General features: G+C 36.0%; 3 protein-coding genes across 3 annotated transcripts; 2 read left to right on the top strand and 1 right to left on the bottom strand.

Annotated features, from left to right (window-relative positions):
- Positions 1–8891: 8891 nt before the first annotated feature.
- Positions 8892–9609, top strand: LOC131804363 (uncharacterized). Its single transcript, XM_059127195.1, has 2 exons — positions 8892–9171; positions 9236–9609. The coding sequence occupies exons 1-2, from the start codon at positions 9045–9047 to the stop codon at positions 9607–9609; spliced, it is 501 nt and encodes a 166-aa protein (XP_058983178.1). The 5' UTR covers positions 8892–9044.
- A 3586-nt stretch (positions 9610–13195) lies between these two features.
- Positions 13196–14087, top strand: LOC101895025 (apoptosis regulatory protein Siva). Its single transcript, XM_005180738.4, has 3 exons — positions 13196–13473; positions 13538–13847; positions 13913–14087. The coding sequence occupies exons 1-3, from the start codon at positions 13347–13349 to the stop codon at positions 13965–13967; spliced, it is 492 nt and encodes a 163-aa protein (XP_005180795.1). The 5' UTR covers positions 13196–13346; the 3' UTR covers positions 13968–14087.
- Positions 14088–15013: 926 nt separating this feature from the next.
- Positions 15014–19790, bottom strand: LOC131804421 (uncharacterized). Its single transcript, XM_059127272.1, has 7 exons — positions 19642–19790; positions 17034–19586; positions 16422–16969; positions 16014–16340; positions 15823–15960; positions 15334–15759; positions 15014–15271 (listed from the first exon to the last, which is right to left on the bottom strand). Exons 1-7 carry the CDS (start codon positions 19655–19657, stop codon positions 15110–15112), a joined length of 4170 nt encoding a protein of 1389 aa, XP_058983255.1. The 5' UTR covers positions 19658–19790; the 3' UTR covers positions 15014–15109.
- Positions 19791–20209: the final 419 nt, after the last annotated feature.

Here is a 20209-nt window from a genome sequence, read left to right as displayed (position 1 = left end):
ATTTTACCCGCTAAATATTATCCGATGACCACCCAAATTGGTAGGCTTCTTCCCCGCCCTAAACTCTAAATACATGCGAAATTCCGCGTCGATTGGTCTATAATTGCGACCTGTATAGCTACTGCAAAATCCGACATTTGTTCAGTATTTGGTCCATTTCAACCCCTAAACATTTGGCGATCATCTCCAAAAGAAATAGGCTTCTATTCTGACCCTAACCCCACCTTCGTGCAAGTTTCGTTAGGATCGGGCCATAATTGCGACCTGTAGCGTGATTACAAATTAACATGGACAGACGGACGGGCGGACATACATAGCTAGATCGACTCATCTCGGCGAGCTAGGAAGATCCATATATACTTTCCTATATGGGAAACCAATATTTCGAGGTGTTACATAAATTCTGGCCCAATCAAACTTATAATACCCCCAACACATAGTGTTGTAGGGTATAAAAGGACATATAATTAATAATTATATAAAAAATTATAAAAATTATATAAAGGACATATAATTAATACAATAAATAATAAATTAAATAAATAAATCACAGTTATACTTAAGCTAATTTTACCGCTGAACTGTTTCTGATCGCAATTGAATAATAACTGAGTATTGAGCAAAAAAAATGTATATATATACTCACTCACTGTACCCTCACCACGTACAGATATAGGGAAATTGTCGCTTCTCTAACAAACAGAAAATACTAACCATTTCAATATGCATGTAACTTAAAACCCACCGTCATTTTGTACATCTTTCAGATGAGTGAACACGAGAAAAAAAGCATTTTTATGTTCTAATGTATAATGTTCTAAGATGTTGCAATCGAAGAAGTTTACATATTTATGCATTCAAATCAAAATTTCACGTACTTCTTATATTGACTACAATAATCGTTTATATTGCGTATTTTATTTATTTCCATACATATTCAATTTTTAATTAAAATATTTTTGTATCAATTCCCATTTTATAAATAAAATCAAAATCTGTGGCACAAATGTCAATTTAATCACTTACCTCAAAATCTCTACGGCAAATATTAAATTTGTATTCCTCAACTGTCAATATGATGCTGTCTACACAAAAGATTCCGAATCTGCAACACATATTCCCAAGCCAGATGTTGCAAAGTGCTTTTAGTAACACAGCACAGCGAGATTTGACACTGTCAGTTAACACAGAAGTATTCAAATCTTTTGCTCAAGTACCTTTACTTGTTACAGACATATCAACCCATACAGAGTCATTCCCATGTTATCTCACACCTAAACATTTTGGAGCGCCACTACAATTTGAACAGGAAAGCAATTGTAAAACCTAAAACACATCGATGATACTTCTCACACGAACGACACACATATGTATGTTGTTATGCCCTCCACCTTGGAAAGGAGGGTATATTAACTTTGTCATTCCGTTTGTAACATCCTTAAATATTCGTCTTAGACCCCACAAAGAATATATATTCATAATCAGCATAAAATTCTAAGTCGATTTAACGATGTCCGTCTGTCTGTCCGTCTGTCTGTCTGTCTGTCCGTCTGTCTGTCTGTCTGTTGAAATCACGATACAGCCCACATTATTTGACGTAGAGCTCCAAAATTTAGCAGAGTTATTTGCATTGTGTCTAGGATGGTTGGTATTGAAAATCAGATATATCGGTCCACGTTCTGGTATAGTCCCCATATAAAGGTACCTCCCGATATTCGGTATTTTGATGATTTATGCCACGTTTTTTCACGGATTTGTCTTAAAATTGGTATTTGTAGGTCATAGCAGGTCCCTGAGCGTGTGGCAAAACATTGCATGTATGGGTCCAAAATTTGGTATAGCCCCCATATAACGGGACCTCCCGATATTCGGTAATTTAATGATTTTTGCCACATTTTTTTCACGGATTTGTCTGAAATTTGGTATTTGTTGGTCATAATTGGTTCCAGCTTCGGTGGCGAAACATTGCATGCACGGGTCCATTATTTGATATAGCCCCCATATAAAGATACCTCCCGATATTCGGTATTTTGATGGTTTTTGCCACATTTTTTCACTGATTTGTCTAAAAATTGGTATTTGTGGGCCATAATGGGTCCCAGTTCGTGTGGCGAAACATTGTAATTATAGGTCCACGTTTTGGTGTAGACCCCATATTACGGTACCTCCCCATAATCGGCATTTTAATGGTTTTTGCCACATTTCTTCTAATGTTTATTTTACCCTAAGGTGGAGGGTATTAAAAGTTTGGCCCGGCCGAACTTAATGTTTTTTTACTTGTTATGTATTCGTATGCCGAGGGTGTTATCCTGACAATTCAATTTGCATTTTTCTTTTTTCCATTTTGGTGGAATTGTGCAAATAAACCACGTCATTTAGATAAAATGTTCCTGTGCAAATATTTGGCGAAATTTGTTACACATGTAACGAAATTCATCAATTGTTTGCATTAGATTAAATTGATACAAATAGATTTTGATTATATTTTGGAAAAGAGATTTTAGGATTTGGGAAATCCGATTTATCCAGTCATATACATAGTTTTATCAATTCTTAAATATAGGGATTTCAACACGCACCACGATTAAAAAACAATACTAGGCCTTGAAGTACAATTATTCAAATTCAGGTTTTCGACCGGAAGAAGTAACCCAGTTGTTATACATTCTCAGACGCCGAGCCGTGGCTATACTACCAAATTTACTAGTACAGGTTCTTCATAATTGCATTCAAGGCTGATAAGTTAAAATATTTTGTCGGTAGTGCTTTTTTTATACCTTCCACTATACATAGTAAGCAGGGTATGCGAAGTTTGTCATTCGTTTTGTAATTCGTCGAAATATTCTTTTTAGATCCAACAAAGTATATATTACCGATAAGCGTAAAATTCATAGACGAATTAGTCCTTTCCGTCCGTTTATTGTTCTTGTTGTAACGGCTACACATATTTTGTTTAATTTCTGCTAATCTGGTTCTAACTCCAGGTACAACAAGTAAAGTAGTATCAGTCGGTTTTGCCGGCAGACGTATACCCCCAGCCTTGAGAAAAGATTATTCAAACTGTTGGCCCTTTATGGGGGAGGTTCTGAAGCAGTTGGTCAAAATTGACCAATTCGTATCTGACCTAAGACTGATATAAATATTACAACGTGCCTATACTTTATATTAGATATGTGCAAATTTTTGGAAAATATGCAAAAAGTATAAACCTCATCCATTCCATTTTTAAACACTACACTACAAAGTGGTAAGAGTTATGTCTTTGTGCATCTGTTTGTAACATAGATAAGAAAGCGAGATAGACACATAGTTACTTTAATTATCTACATAGAATCACTTTCTGTACATGGTGAGATGAAAAAACTGCAACCAACTTCAGACTGCTGTGATTTCTAAGCCACTCGTCCGACAGCTGTTAAAATTATTCCAATGACAGCTCATTATATTATTTACAAGCGTACAAAAGCATTTTGGTGAGAATTTTCCAGAAAAAAGTGATGGAATTTTAGCGTGATGGTGTGATTTTTTTTATATTTGGCTGGAAAACCACAAGTGGCTATCGTTAAAGCACTCCAGCATTTAAATGTGAATAAATCTTTTGTGTCTCGTACCATCGCTCTTTACCGTGATACTGGTAGCGTAGCCCGACGTTAAGGAAGAAGAAAACAGCAACATCAGCAGAAATGGTTCAAAAAGTAAAGAAGTGACTTTATCGAAACCCACGTCGCAGTGGCCGAAAAATGGGTCATGAGCTGAACAATCGCAAAATTCCATTCGGCAAATATTGAAAAATGAGCTCGGGGTAAAGCCATTGAAATTCCAAAAAGTGCAAGAACTTACACCGAAACAGAAAGAAAAATGGACTCAAAAGAGCTAAAGAGTTGCTTCGCTTGGCTGAAAGTGGTTAACTGCTGAATTTGGTTTTCTCCGATGAGAAAACATTCTTTGTCCAGCAGTTTGTAAACAAACCAAATGATCATGTTTCCTTGCCAAAGAGGTCAGCTGAAAATGTGCAACAACCGAAGGCCACCAGAACTCAAGCGCCGGCCATGGTGATAGTGTGGGCCGCCATACCAGCCGATGGTCGCTCTTCGCTCGTATTAATCGAACGTGGCCTAGGGTAAGAAACATTTTGTCCGCAGACCTTGTACATTCCAACTCAGCACCATCGCACTCAGCACGCGCCACCCAAGAATGGTTACAAAATGAGGTTTCTCGCTTCATTTCCAGCGCACAATGGCCACCAAAATCTTCGGATACCAATTCGTTGGACTATTGTGTCTGGAGTATTTTGAAAAGCAATGTTGGCACAAAAAAATACCAAAGTGTCGATCACCTCAAGCAAGCGCTTCGCCCAGAATGGGCCAAAATACCGCAGGGCATCATTCAAGCAGCGTGTGACGATTCAATTGGCCGTTTGAAGGCCATAATTCGTGCCAAAGGTTACCAGTTCGAACAATCTAAACTTATCCTAAAATATGATGCTATTTCCGACATTTTTTGCATTCATTCAATAAAAATTTAGAAAAATTAAAAAATGATGGCGTTTGACTTTGTTGCAGTTGTTTTATCTCACCATGTATGCTTCATCGGATTTGGTGTTTAAGTCCATCATTATATACATTCGACAACAATGATATTTGGTACCAGATGTCAGCTACAACCCAGAAATACACCTGCCAAATTTTATCAAGATCGATTCAGACTTGCATATGCCTTCCATATATATCTTCAACCGATTTCGGGTTAATTGAGCACCAAATAACCAATATCAGTCCTGAGTTTTGGTACTTCAGTCTTGAAGCAAGTACATTAAATTTAGTGAAAATCGGAGAAGCAAGTACATCAAATTTGGAGACTATCGATTGAGATATAGCTATAGCTCCAATGTATATTAAATGTGCCAAGTCAGAATGGAATTGGATGTTAATTTCGTGTTTTTAGAGCTTCATGAATATTCAAAATATTGACCCTTTTGTGAGAAGGTACCAGAGGGAGTGGACCGATATATTCCATGTTCACACCAGACCTTTGGTTAATAAAAATATAGTGATATGTGTAATTTGAAGAAAATCAGACACTTACATCACATTTTATAAGAGTTGTAATTATTCAAAATGCTGACCCTTTGTGGGGGTGGTACTGGATGGAGTGCACCGATATTTTACATTTTCGACACCGTTATTTCGATGAGGCTCGTTTTGGCCGCATCAAATGATATATACCCTTTCTAGCCATATGGCTGAGGGTATAAAAATAAACTAGACAGGTTCATCGTGGCAGCCGACGTTCTTTAGCCGAAGTTGACCTCTAGATCATGTCCTTCCTGACACGCTTTTGGTGGGGAAGTTTTATCCACCATATGAACAATGTCGCAGTTCTCATGGCATTCTGGTAGTTCTGGATGTTCTTCCAATGTATTTAAAGACAACGCAGAGGCCACAAAGCTGACTACAGACCGACCTATAAGAGGTCAACAAGGTCTCCTTGTCGGCACTCAAGTGCTGCCGGCCAAAGCCTCGAGAAGCCTGTCCCTACATTTCTTTTTGTCGCAGAAAGCTGTGGCTTGCGCGGACGACTTGAATATACTATCGAATGTAACCCCTAGAATGCAGCTGTGTGCTCATCTCCGTAGACCAGGTGGTAGGGTTGATTAAACAGTTTCGGAAATATCACCATACCTTGAGGAACTCCCTGCTCTAATTTGGACTTCTTGTTTCGGAATTGCACATACGAATGGTATCCACACATAAAATTATTCTCCAACGTTTCAAACTTGCCGTTCTATAACACGGCTTGTTCTGGTTTAATCTTCGACTGATATGTGTGGATATAGCTTACAAAGCTGTTGTGGTATAGTACTGTGTTGTTGACGGAATCCGTGTTAAAGGAGTAAAGCCTCAAGAGTCTTTGCTACTGGCGACAAAAGCAAATTGGCCTATAGGATTTGGCTTTGTTGGCTCAGTAGCGGGACCACCCGCCCATTTTCCAGGCTTCGGGAACAATGTGGGTGGCTAGCCTCATGTTGAGAACTGTTTGTTTCGGATGGCATTTGCAACATCACACAGTGTAAATGCTGCTCGACAATTTTTCGCACCTCTTCGGATCAGTCACCATTACATCGTTAAAATTGAGAGAGAGAGAGTTATTTAAACGTTGCCCACAGCTTTCTCACATATTGCACCACTTCAGATGGTCTAGCCACTTTCCTCCTGCACCAACCGGTTGACTTCCACTGAATCTTTGGTATTGATACGTCAATTCTTGTTACTATTTGAGGATTTAAATCCTACAATTGTAGACAGTCGGTATTTTTGTGCCTTTTTCTAAAATCTAAAATTTTAAATTGTATTATGATCAAATATTTAAAATTTTAATTCGGTCGCTACGTAAGTAATTAGTAAGCTTTCTTGCGATGAAATAAGCCTGGCTCCACCTTTATTTCCGTGAAAATATGGATAATATAGTGTTTACAGTTACCCAAACATGTGGTACTAAGTTCATAACTTAACTGTGAAGCAAATTTTAAAATGAATGGATTGGGGAAAATTTTTATAAAAGTGTATATCGATATTATTTTTGTTTGAGAAAAATGAGTGCTTCAATTGTTAAAAGTTTCCAGCTGCTGAGTTTTGCTGACGAACATGGTATTTACCATTTCTACCTATTGAGGACAAAATGGTAATACGAATTACCGATAAAGCAAAAACAAAACTTCTAAGAATTTACATAAGATTGTTTAAAAATGGTAAAAAAAAACAGAGAAAAGAAGATACAGTGTTAAAAGATTGACTCGATGCGGTGCATTTGATTAGGATTTTGCAAGTTTGAAGGTTTTACCTATTCTTCAAAGTGTTAAGAAAACTATTTTTATTATCTAGAATCCGATAACTCTACATTAAGTGGTCGCTCAAGCATATTGCATGTATGGAAAATTCAGCCAGAACTAAACGCCGATGAATTACTGAAATTTTATTATCGATGTTGGCGGAAGTCATAACAACATTTTATTTGTATATTGTCTAAAATGTAAACAATTAACAACACGTTAAGTTCAGTCGAGCAGAACTTTTAATACCCCTCTCAACAGATAAAGAAGACTTTTAAAAATAAAAGTATTATGATGAGAACACATAAAAAGCATTTTTGACTGGTGTTATGTGCCACCTACAACGGCTATAGGGTTATTGCTTGACATAGGATTGTATGGAGGGGCAGAATTGCTGGTGGTGAGGGTTGAGAATCCCTCTGAACGAAATGCCACGACTTAGAGTGCCGGAACCCTACCAGACCTATGGACCTATGCCCCTCTGTTCTTGTCCAAAGAAACTGGCCGACGACTTAAGCCAGTCAGAAAAGCGTTTTATGTATTCTCACCTTTAGGATTTAGTAATCATATGAGCTTTATTTTAAACTGCAAATACATGCAAACTCGGTTGGAAAGCCTGTAAAAACAAATACATTGAAAATGTGGCAATAGTCATAAACAATCCCGATATCAGGAAGTACCATTATATGGGCGATATAGAAAAAAGTGGACCTACATAGACAATGTTCCGTCACGACAGGTGGATCCAATTACAGAATATCAATTTAGAATTTCAAGCAAATCCGTTAGAAATACTGAATATTTCAAATACTGAATATAGGGAGGTACCGTTATATGAGGGCTATTTGAATTTTTTGGGGCTGAATTTTTGTTCGCGGAATATGAGTGACATTATGACATCCTCCACTAAATTTCAACATTTTTCTCCCACAAATAATACCGTCGACGAAGGTATTTTTATTACAACAGACAAAACCAACATACATGTTTATGCTCATTTCTTTCAGGTAAATGAATGCATAACCATTGCAGATAGATGAAAATGTTTATACGTGCGGGTGTAAGACTGAAGGCGAAAGTACATAAAAGGCATTTTTAACTGGCTTAAGTAATCGGCTGATTTCTTCGTAGAGGAACGAAGGAGTTTAAGGTTGACTTAGATCGATTTTCGCCCTTCACCCAAAAAAAGCCAGCGTTTTACGTATTCTCACCGAATACTTATAAGAAATACCAAAAGAATTTTTGTTCAATTCAATTCTTTGGTTCCTCTGTTATTCAGCATACGATGTCGTCACTTGGGTAAATAATAAACATTTTAACAATAAGATGTTATTATATGTATACTTTTGAATAAATTGCAAACATATGACAGCGAGTGACCTTCTTAATTTTAGCATGCTATATTCCAAAACTGTAACGATTCCAAGGATTCTTAATCGAAAAATGTGGAAAACTGGGAAACTTTTCCACTCTATTTGCGTTGCTTTGCAATAGACATGTTTCCAATATTAGCTCGACTGTCATAGTCTGCTGAATTTTTCCTATATTTATCGTAAAATTTAAATTTGTCGCACAGTGTTATACTATGTAAAAACTAGTATAGTAACATTTCGTTCATAGATACTCACAAATTGCATAAAAATGTTTGAAATAGCAAATGGTCAGGGTAATGTGAAGTTAAAGAGTTCACAAAATTTCAAACCAATTGTTTTAGTGACTTTGACTTCTAGCTGTGCTTTTTGCCACGCTACTTTAATGTTATATGTGTTGGAATTGTTCGCATCACCGCAACAGTTTTACAATGCTGGAGCATAGTAAATATCGAACACATTGACTTTCAAAATTTCTCTCTGGAATCGTTCTTCTCCAAATTCCAGTGGCAAATTGCAACAATTGTCGCAACTGCGTGGGTTGCCTGACAGACCTATTGCTCTTTGTTCAAAAATCGACCTAGTTTCCCCAAACCATCTTTTAGGCTAAGAAAGAGAAAAAAGATGATTACGAATGAGGAAAGAAAAACAAAGAGACGGTGGTAATATTTATAAAAAGCGTCCCAAACGAATAAAAAGACTTAAGAAAATAAAGAAGAGTGGTCCTTAAAATGTACGCTTTAGTTGATTGAGTTGTCAATTCACAGTGCAAAGTATAGGACATTTTTAAAATTGTTGAATATTTGGTAAACTGCTAATAGAATCCTTTGAAATAAATTAACAAAATGCAGAGAGTGAGTTTGAAGCGTATGCGCTCTGAGGAATCCTCACCATATATTCTACAAACTAAGATGCACGTTAATGAAAAGATTGTTGATTCCCATGACAGCAACAAAATGAAACAGATCTATGGTAAGATGAAACAACTTCATATTATGTTCTATTGTACTTTGCAATAAACGATATTACCATATAGCAAAAACAACTAAGATGCTATTCCAAGCTGCCCGCTCTGTCAGCAACAATAACATCCAGCCTGACCGCAACAAGAAGACTCCACTCCACCGTTTAGTAGTTATTTCAGGCAATGGTCAAATCGAACCAGCTAAGCAGGCCGATGAACAAGACGACGAATTCTTGTGGGTTCGACGCAAGGCCAAGTGCTGCAATAGAGATACCTATGTTCAGGATAAATGTGTGAACTGCCAAAATGATTTGTGTGAAGAATGTGGCTATTCGTGCGTCGAGTGTGGAAAGTTTGTATGCAGTCCTTGTATTTCTTTGTTGTATGTATTTTCAAGTATATTCTTACATTCATCGTGGCAGCCGACGTTCTTTAGCCGAAGTTGACCTCTAGATCATGTCCTTCCTGACACGCTTTTGGTGGGGAAGTTTTATCCACCATATGAACAATGTCGCAGTTCTCATGGCATTCTGGTAGTTCTGGATGTTCTTCCAATGTATTTAAAGACAACGCAGAGGCCACAAAGCTGACTACAGACCGACCTATAAGAGGTCAACAAGGTCTCCTTGTCGGCACTCAAGTGCTGCCGGCCAAAGCCTCGAGAAGCCTGTCCCTACATTTCTTTTTGTCGCAGAAAGCTGTGGCTTGCGCGGACGACTTGAATATACTATCGAATGTAACCCCTAGAATGCAGCTGTGTGCTCATCTCCGTAGACCAGGTGGTAGGGTTGATTAAACAGTTTCGGAAATATCACCATACCTTGAGGAACTCCCTGCTCTAATTTGGACTTCTTGTTTCGGAATTGCACATACGAATGGTATCCACACATAAAATTATTCTCCAACGTTTCAAACTTGCCGTTCTATAACACGGCTTGTTCTGGTTTAATCTTCGACTGATATGTGTGGATATAGCTTACAAAGCTGTTGTGGTATAGTACTGTGTTGTTGACGGAATCCGTGTTAAAGGAGTAAAGCCTCAAGAGTCTTTGCTACTGGCGACAAAAGCAAATTGGCCTATAGGATTTGGCTTTGTTGGCTCAGTAGCGGGACCACCCGCCCATTTTCCAGGCTTCGGGAACAATGTGGGTGGCTAGCCTCATGTTGAGAACTGTTTGTTTCGGATGGCATTTGCAACATCACACAGTGTAAATGCTGCTCGACAATTTTTCGCACCTCTTCGGATCAGTCACCATTACATCGTTAAAATTGAGAGAGAGAGAGTTATTTAAACGTTGCCCACAGCTTTCTCACATATTGCACCACTTCAGATGGTCTAGCCACTTTCCTCCTGCACCAACCGGTTGACTTCCACTGAATCTTTGGTATTGATACGTCAATTCTTGTTACTATTTGAGGATTTAAATCCTACAATTGTAGACAGTCGGTATTTTTGTGCCTTTTTCTAAAATCTAAAATTTTAAATTGTATTATGATCAAATATTTAAAATTTTAATTCGGTCGCTACGTAAGTAATTAGTAAGCTTTCTTGCGATGAAATAAGCCTGGCTCCACCTTTATTTCCGTGAAAATATGGATAATATAGTGTTTACAGTTACCCAAACATGTGGTACTAAGTTCATAACTTAACTGTGAAGCAAATTTTAAAATGAATGGATTGGGGAAAATTTTTATAAAAGTGTATATCGATATTATTTTTGTTTGAGAAAAATGAGTGCTTCAATTGTTAAAAGTTTCCAGCTGCTGAGTTTTGCTGACGAACATGGTATTTACCATTTCTACCTATTGAGGACAAAATGGTAATACGAATTACCGATAAAGCAAAAACAAAACTTCTAAGAATTTACATAAGATTGTTTAAAAATGGTAAAAAAAAACAGAGAAAAGAAGATACAGTGTTAAAAGATTGACTCGATGCGGTGCATTTGATTAGGATTTTGCAAGTTTGAAGGTTTTACCTATTCTTCAAAGTGTTAAGAAAACTATTTTTATTATCTAGAATCCGATAACTCTACATTAAGTGGTCGCTCAAGCATATTGCATGTATGGAAAATTCAGCCAGAACTAAACGCCGATGAATTACTGAAATTTTATTATCGATGTTGGCGGAAGTCATAACAACATTTTATTTGTATATTGTCTAAAATGTAAACAATTAACAACACGTTAAGTTCAGTCGAGCAGAACTTTTAATACCCCTCTCAACAGATAAAGAAGACTTTTAAAAATAAAAGTATTATGATGAGAACACATAAAAAGCATTTTTGACTGGTGTTATGTGCCACCTACAACGGCTATAGGGTTATTGCTTGACATAGGATTGTATGGAGGGGCAGAATTGCTGGTGGTGAGGGTTGAGAATCCCTCTGAACGAAATGCCACGACTTAGAGTGCCGGAACCCTACCAGACCTATGGACCTATGCCCCTCTGTTCTTGTCCAAAGAAACTGGCCGACGACTTAAGCCAGTCAGAAAAGCGTTTTATGTATTCTCACCTTTAGGATTTAGTAATCATATGAGCTTTATTTTAAACTGCAAATACATGCAAACTCGGTTGGAAAGCCTGTAAAAACAAATACATTGAAAATGTGGCAATAGTCATAAACAATCCCGATATCAGGAAGTACCATTATATGGGCGATATAGAAAAAAGTGGACCTACATAGACAATGTTCCGTCACGACAGGTGGATCCAATTACAGAATATCAATTTAGAATTTCAAGCAAATCCGTTAGAAATACTGAATATTTCAAATACTGAATATAGGGAGGTACCGTTATATGAGGGCTATTTGAATTTTTTGGGGCTGAATTTTTGTTCGCGGAATATGAGTGACATTATGACATCCTCCACTAAATTTCAACATTTTTCTCCCACAAATAATACCGTCGACGAAGGTATTTTTATTACAACAGACAAAACCAACATACATGTTTATGCTCATTTCTTTCAGGTAAATGAATGCATAACCATTGCAGATAGATGAAAATGTTTATACGTGCGGGTGTAAGACTGAAGGCGAAAGTACATAAAAGGCATTTTTAACTGGCTTAAGTAATCGGCTGATTTCTTCGTAGAGGAACGAAGGAGTTTAAGGTTGACTTAGATCGATTTTCGCCCTTCACCCAAAAAAAGCCAGCGTTTTACGTATTCTCACCGAATACTTATAAGAAATACCAAAAGAATTTTTGTTCAATTCAATTCTTTGGTTCCTCTGTTATTCAGCATACGATGTCGTCACTTGGGTAAATAATAAACATTTTAACAATAAGATGTTATTATATGTATACTTTTGAATAAATTGCAAACATATGACAGCGAGTGACCTTCTTAATTTTAGCATGCTATATTCCAAAACTGTAACGATTCCAAGGATTCTTAATCGAAAAATGTGGAAAACTGGGAAACTTTTCCACTCTATTTGCGTTGCTTTGCAATAGACATGTTTCCAATATTAGCTCGACTGTCATAGTCTGCTGAATTTTTCCTATATTTATCGTAAAATTTAAATTTGTCGCACAGTGTTATACTATGTAAAAACTAGTATAGTAACATTTCGTTCATAGATACTCACAAATTGCATAAAAATGTTTGAAATAGCAAATGGTCAGGGTAATGTGAAGTTAAAGAGTTCACAAAATTTCAAACCAATTGTTTTAGTGACTTTGACTTCTAGCTGTGCTTTTTGCCACGCTACTTTAATGTTATATGTGTTGGAATTGTTCGCATCACCGCAACAGTTTTACAATGCTGGAGCATAGTAAATATCGAACACATTGACTTTCAAAATTTCTCTCTGGAATCGTTCTTCTCCAAATTCCAGTGGCAAATTGCAACAATTGTCGCAACTGCGTGGGTTGCCTGACAGACCTATTGCTCTTTGTTCAAAAATCGACCTAGTTTCCCCAAACCATCTTTTAGGCTAAGAAAGAGAAAAAAGATGATTACGAATGAGGAAAGAAAAACAAAGAGACGGTGGTAATATTTATAAAAAGCGTCCCAAACGAATAAAAAGACTTAAGAAAATAAAGAAGAGTGGTCCTTAAAATGTACGCTTTAGTTGATTGAGTTGTCAATTCACAGTGCAAAGTATAGGACATTTTTAAAATTGTTGAATATTTGGTAAACTGCTAATAGAATCCTTTGAAATAAATTAACAAAATGCAGAGAGTGAGTTTGAAGCGTATGCGCTCTGAGGAATCCTCACCATATATTCTACAAACTAAGATGCACGTTAATGAAAAGATTGTTGATTCCCATGACAGCAACAAAATGAAACAGATCTATGGTAAGATGAAACAACTTCATATTATGTTCTATTGTACTTTGCAATAAACGATATTACCATATAGCAAAAACAACTAAGATGCTATTCCAAGCTGCCCGCTCTGTCAGCAACAATAACATCCAGCCTGACCGCAACAAGAAGACTCCACTCCACCGTTTAGTAGTTATTTCAGGCAATGGTCAAATCGAACCAGCTAAGCAGGCCGATGAACAAGACGACGAATTCTTGTGGGTTCGACGCAAGGCCAAGTGCTGCAATAGAGATACCTATGTTCAGGATAAATGTGTGAACTGCCAAAATGATTTGTGTGAAGAATGTGGCTATTCGTGCGTCGAGTGTGGAAAGTTTGTATGCAGTCCTTGTATTTCTTTGTTGTATGTATTTTCAAGTATATTCTTACATTATATTTCTAATTTGGAAATCTTATTTATAATTACAGTGGTAGTGGAAATGTCGAACAACCATTATGCGAAAAATGTTCCCTGTTTGCTTAGGTCTGACATATGACCATTAGCGATGAGATATTTCTTATTTATAATAGTTGTAGTAAACATTTTGTTTTTTTTTCGAATAAAAATACCTTTATGAATTGCTGGTCAATATATAACAACAAATATTACCGTTCCTTGTTGACGTTTCTTTCTGCGCTGAACATAGGATTTCAACGAGAGAGTTTATTGGCGGACGCTGGTCCCACCTTGTAACTTTAAACAGCTTTCAGAATTATTTTATTCTGATTGATATAATAGAAATACGGGGGCGAAAAAAAAAACAAATAAAGCATTTGGTGTCACCTCACGGATCGATTGAAGATTTTACTACGTTACTAACACTGGGAATAACCAGGCACAAAAGGAACTTTTCGGGAATTGAATACGTTTTAAAATTATTGAGTACATGATATTATTTTATTTGGCGACGTCGAAACACGTCAAAGCTCTGCTCTCAAATTATCACTTGATTTTTTACGTTTACACCCATTAATGTTCTTGCGTAGAATTAAACTGTTAAAAAGCTTGTGTATTTGGGTTCTCTTAAAGTATTTATTTTTATATACAGAACTCTCGGATATTATGGCCAAAGATTTTCTCAGAAAATAGTTATGTTGATTCTCGGATTCTGTCGCTAAATTTAGAATAACCAGCATGGCTAAGCTCTTTTAAACAGAACAATAATGTCTGATTAGATTCTTAAATAAATGTAAAAGCTACAAATATTGACCCTACCGATATAACATATTAACATCTTAAAAAATAGTATTGTTGCGGCATTTTTACTTTTCTCAATAGACTTTTGATAAATTAAATACTTTGTATTCTAAAAGTTTCCTATTAAAAATGAAATAATTTGGATTTCTATTAGAAATGTTTCAAAATTGTATAAGTCTCATCCCATATTGTAATATAATTCAACCAAACTATCAATCTGTTTATTAAAATCGAGGTTTCCAGTTGCATGCCCAATGTCATTTAAAATATTAATTTGATGATGCGTTGTATTAAATATAAAATAACAAATTTGACAGGAATACGAACAATAATAAAATTCAAAAATGTTTTATTACAAAAAAACGATAGAAAACATTGTGAAATCTACATGTATAAATGTAGCATATTGAATATGCGTGACGAATAGTTTACACTTTACCCTTGAATTTATGGTATTTTTGATAATCTTTAACCAGAACTTCGTATAGCTGACGACCGGCCTCATTAGAGCAACGTAAAATGAAGTGCTTAGCACGATGATCGCAAATGCCAACCAAATCATAGCATATACTTTCAACGTGAGTTTTTACCTAGAATTCGAGAAAATTAATATAGTTTATATGGTTGAGAAAAAGGTGCTACAGAAACCTACCTTGTTGTATAGCGTGGTGGGTCTTTGATTTTTGACCATTAAATTAATTATAAATGTCAAAATAAATGGAGAGACTCGCTTAAAAGCGACACTGTGCTGCGCAATTAAATGCATTAAAGCCTCTAACTTCATCGCCAATTCGGCAAGGTTATCCAATTCATCGCTGGGCAATGCTGTGTCCTTTTGACGATCACTTTTATACCAAACCACAGATTGTATTAGATCTTTGAAGACATGCATATATTGCGGTGCGCGGTCCATTAAAAGTAAGTGACGATGTTTAATAATCGATGAACAAACTCCACTAATGGATATATGCAAGGAATTGAAGATATGTATGTTCGTATCACATAATGGAAACTTTTTAATATTAATCTCCATTAAGAACGAAAGGATGCTGTCCATGGTATCTGTGGATATGGAAATCTGAAAAATATGATTAGTTTAGGTTATGTAAAGACATTTTTAAACTGCTTTAACAACAAATACCATTTTATTTTCAAGAACAGCTTTATGGCACAGCAAAATTTCAATTACTTTGTCGTAATCGGTAAACTGTTGTCGTTCATCTCTTTCCAGATGCAGCGTTATATTGAAGGTAATCTTCTTGTACATTTCATTGAAAATCTATAAGAAAAAAATAGTTTACAATATTCCGTAATAATGGTAGCTTAACTTACAGCTCCTTTTATTGTACTGAATGGACATTTTGCAATCAGTCTTAACAATTTCAATACATTTGAAACATTTGTATTTTCCGCATTATTGGCTAGATACTTGAGTGTAAGCAGCAGGTCTTCGTTAGTTTTATTGCTTATAATTAGTTTAATAGCAGTTTCAATGGTTTTGCTGTTACTATGACCTTCCAGACTTTGTAAATCTGCATTGATTTGTGTCCAATAATTTGTGAGAACAAATTCAATTTCATCTTGATCTAAGTGCAGAAGTTCACGATGACTTAAAGCCAAATTCATGAGACGTAAAGCATGGGGATTTCGGTAATCCATCTGTATCAAAAACAAAGATTAACAAAATTATTGTCCTGATCAATTTTAATTGTTACGATTTTTGAATATACTAGAACTTACCGAATGACCAATGTAAATTTTATTGATGCGCCTAAAGTTTTCATCGATTTCTTGCTCCAACATTGTATCATTAGAATGTTCATTTTGATTTTCTTTTTCATCTTTCACTTTTGTCGCCTTAGCCAATAATACCGAGGCATATGAGGCGAAACCAGCCAAGGTTTTTTGAACAAACTTTTTATCTTTCTTGGAAGTACCATCGTTCGATTCATCAAAATGTTCATCTAAATATTTAGAGAATATTTTCAAAAAAGACATCAAATGCTTTCGCATTCGTTTAGCACTGGGACCAGTTATCGATGCAAGTGAATCAATAGCAATTAACAGTAGCTTGCGATGCTCATTATCCATTGTATGCAGCGATAGTGCTTCATTGATAATTGCAACCAAATCATCAAGAAATTTGTCAGTGCCTTTTTCCTCATTTTTTAAAGTTGAAAACAAGAATTCATAGAGCTGCCAACAAGTTTCCGTGGGCAATAGATTCAGCAATCGTTTTGCGTCAAAATATTTGAAAATCAAAACTTGCTGACCGAAGTGGAGGATATCTGTAAAGAGAATTATTAATAGTTCTTAATTTCCTGGAAATGTCTATGAAAAACAAAACACAACCTTTCATTATGTCCAATGCTTGTGCAGCCAATTCATCTTCGTTCCCGCATTTAAGATCACGATAAAGGCACAGATGCAAGGCAAATATAATTGTTTTCCGCTGGCGCCTCAAATGTCCAATTGGAAGTTGCGAAAGTAAATTTAAATTTGTCCGTATTTGATCGGTATCAATTCTTTTTATTTTGTACTCTTTGTCAGTGCGTTCATTAATAACAGAAATTAAACGTTTTATTAAAGTTTCCGTGGCTGAAACTTCTACGCATTGACGAATTTCGTCAAATTCACACGACAGAGACTTTAAACGGAAGACACTCTTGGAAGAAAATGATGAACATATGTTCTCGTAAATAGCCAAGCAAGAAAACTCTAATAGATCCAGATCATGGCAGGCAATGGTCAATAAATCTTTACTTTGAATAACATATTCAGCAACTGGGATCTTTCTACTCCTAGGCAGTTGTGAAATTAACCATTTGGCATTGTTGGATTTTAAGAAACTATGCAATTGCTCCTTGTCACCAGTTTCAAATGTTCGTTCCAGCTGCATTTTTTCTTGTTGGGGGGAATTAACCATCAGTAATAAAGACGATTGAGATTTTTGCATACTTAGACGTTGAAGCAAATATTTACAACTCGACTGACCAAAATTTAGTACACGTTGCTGTATTAGCAACCACTCTTCCGGAGACAGAAAACAGTGTAGTTTTTCCAATAACTTTTGTGGTTGCAATGTTTCGTCGGCGCTGCCATCCGGCCGATAGAAAACTATCATTAGCTCCAAAGATGTAGCAAAATAAGACAATTCTAAAAATGCAGCCATAGTTCGGGGTTGATGTTCTCGATCCAATATGAATTTTCCAAACACCTGTAGTACCTCTACGGTTAATTTTCGCTGATTATTTATATCGCTGAGATAGTGCCCAGATTGTTCGGCTAACTTCGACCCTGCAAAATATTGAGCCAGCAAAGCAACATGGAAATCCAATTGAAGAAGTTCTTTTTCATTTAAAGTTCTCTTATCTTGATATGATTCGATTAATTCCTTAAGCGAAAACAAGAGGGTTTTCCAAATCACCAACGAGGGCTTTGTAACTAAACCAGTTACTATTTTTGAAAAGGCAACTCCCACTGGATTGCTGGGCCAAAAATTTGTCAATGTTGGAAATGACAATGACATGGACAGTGCCGAATTTTCTTCCAATTTCTTTTGTGTCATGACAGGCTTAAAGAAATCTTGAAATAGTATGTCCAGATATTTTTTTGCGATGCCTTGGTTAGGGTTCTCACTTTCAATTGGTTTTTCCATTTTCTTTTTCTTTGAAGATGTGCAATTAATTTCATTTTGGCCCTTTCTTTTGTTAGTTGCAGCAATGTCAACTTTCTCCAAGCGAGTATTGAGCGCTTTTATTAGGTTACTAACAAATTTCTCTGCCCGACTCAATCGGCGAAACATATCCATCAATAGAACCAAATATTCTTCAAACAATTGCTTCTCTTTAATATCACCAGATTTCGTTGCTAAAATTACATTAGCCGTAATTTTGAATACATTGTCCTCCAAAATTAATGGATTTAAACGTAAAGCTGCACACAGCACCATTAAAACTTCTTTCAGGTGGGTATCTTGGACCTCTTTAATAACATCATATATTCGCTTGCCCAGGAACTGCAATGCAGTTTCGCTTTTACTCCATTCCATGTTTATGTTAACATCATGACGCGAAAACATTTCCAATACGTAAGCAGCAATAGTCAATTTGAGCGACGTATCTTCCGTAGATTCATCGAAAATATTGGTTAATATAACATTGGTGTAGTCATCAACATTTCTGCGATTAACAATAGACGATTCTAGTACCAACAATCGAACGTGCAAAGACATCTTGTTAATGCGCTCACTTAAATCCATATCACTCATTTCCATGATTAGCAGGCGCTCAATTTCAGTGAACTCTTGGAAGAAATCCACTTTCAAAGTTCTCATGATAAGTACTACATTTGTCATGGCATCCAATGTATTGGAGGTGTAGTTGGTTTGAAACTTCGTCACATCCCCACATCTCTGAATTGTTTCCTTTAATGTTCTCAAAATGGAAGCTATAAACTCGGTTTCGTTGGTACTTAGAAAATTATTGACAATCTTTGACAGGTACAACTCATAGCTGGTAAAAATTTCTTCATACACTTTTGCTTGTATTTCGTAGTCCATCCTAAGAAGGTCCTGAAGCAGTTCAAATTCGATAAGCAATGCTAAGATTTCGCACCATTTTCTTGTACTATGGTCATAGAGTCCGCTCATTTGCAAGCACCACTTAATAAATGTGTACTTTACATCTTTGCTAATCAGTCCAGGCTGTGCTCTCAACTTGAGAAGTTCTTTTAGATCGTCCTTATTTAGATGGTCATCCGGCACATCAGTGTGTTCTGATATCCACTGCAGTATTATTTCATATTTTGTTGGCAATATAAATTCCACAGATTGCCATGCTTTAATTGCAAATTTTAAGTTTTCCTCGAAGGTTTTATCTTTGCGACGTAGCCATTTCGAGAATTCTACAAAGAAAAACATAAAATAAAATCCTTCTGCGGCTAGAATTCGCTTTCTTACCCTCTTCTGTAGACATTTTACTCACAAAATATTAGAAATTTAAGAAATTTAACAAGAAAATATACTTTTTAAGATCCTCCTGAAACTTGGGAGAATTTAAATTTGTAAACAAAATGCACGTGGATATGAATGTGTTGGTAACTAGAGTTTTGTAGTTTCGAAACGAACCAGTTCGAATGAATTATTCCGCGAAAGGAACGATCGGAACTGGATCCAGCTCTTTAGACAATCTCTTTTACACATGGTTGAAGATGCATCAACGCTTGGAAACATTGATGTGTCAAAATTTTTAAAATGTTTTGTTAACAGTGAGTAGATATTTTATGTTTTCTTATACGACGCAAATCGAGTGTTGTTATAATAAACATTTCTAAACAATTTTTACAAATTTCAATAATTTTCATTTTCAATTTCAAAATTTGTTTGACTACCTGTATTCTACCATGGTACAATGAAGAGAAGGTAGGTCAACTTTGAAAAAATTGCAAGTATAGAGGTCTACCTGTTTGGCTTGTAATGTCAGAATTAGTATCAAAACAATAAAAAATCAAACAACTTGTTGCATTTA

The sequence above is a fragment of the Musca domestica genome, unplaced genomic scaffold (genome assembly GCF_030504385.1).
Source record: "Musca domestica strain aabys unplaced genomic scaffold, Musca_domestica.polishedcontigs.V.1.1 43, whole genome shotgun sequence".
Lineage (NCBI taxonomy): Eukaryota > Metazoa > Arthropoda > Insecta > Diptera > Muscidae > Musca > Musca domestica.
Note: the sequence above shows the minus strand (reverse complement) of the source record. Positions and strands in the feature narration are given on the sequence as shown.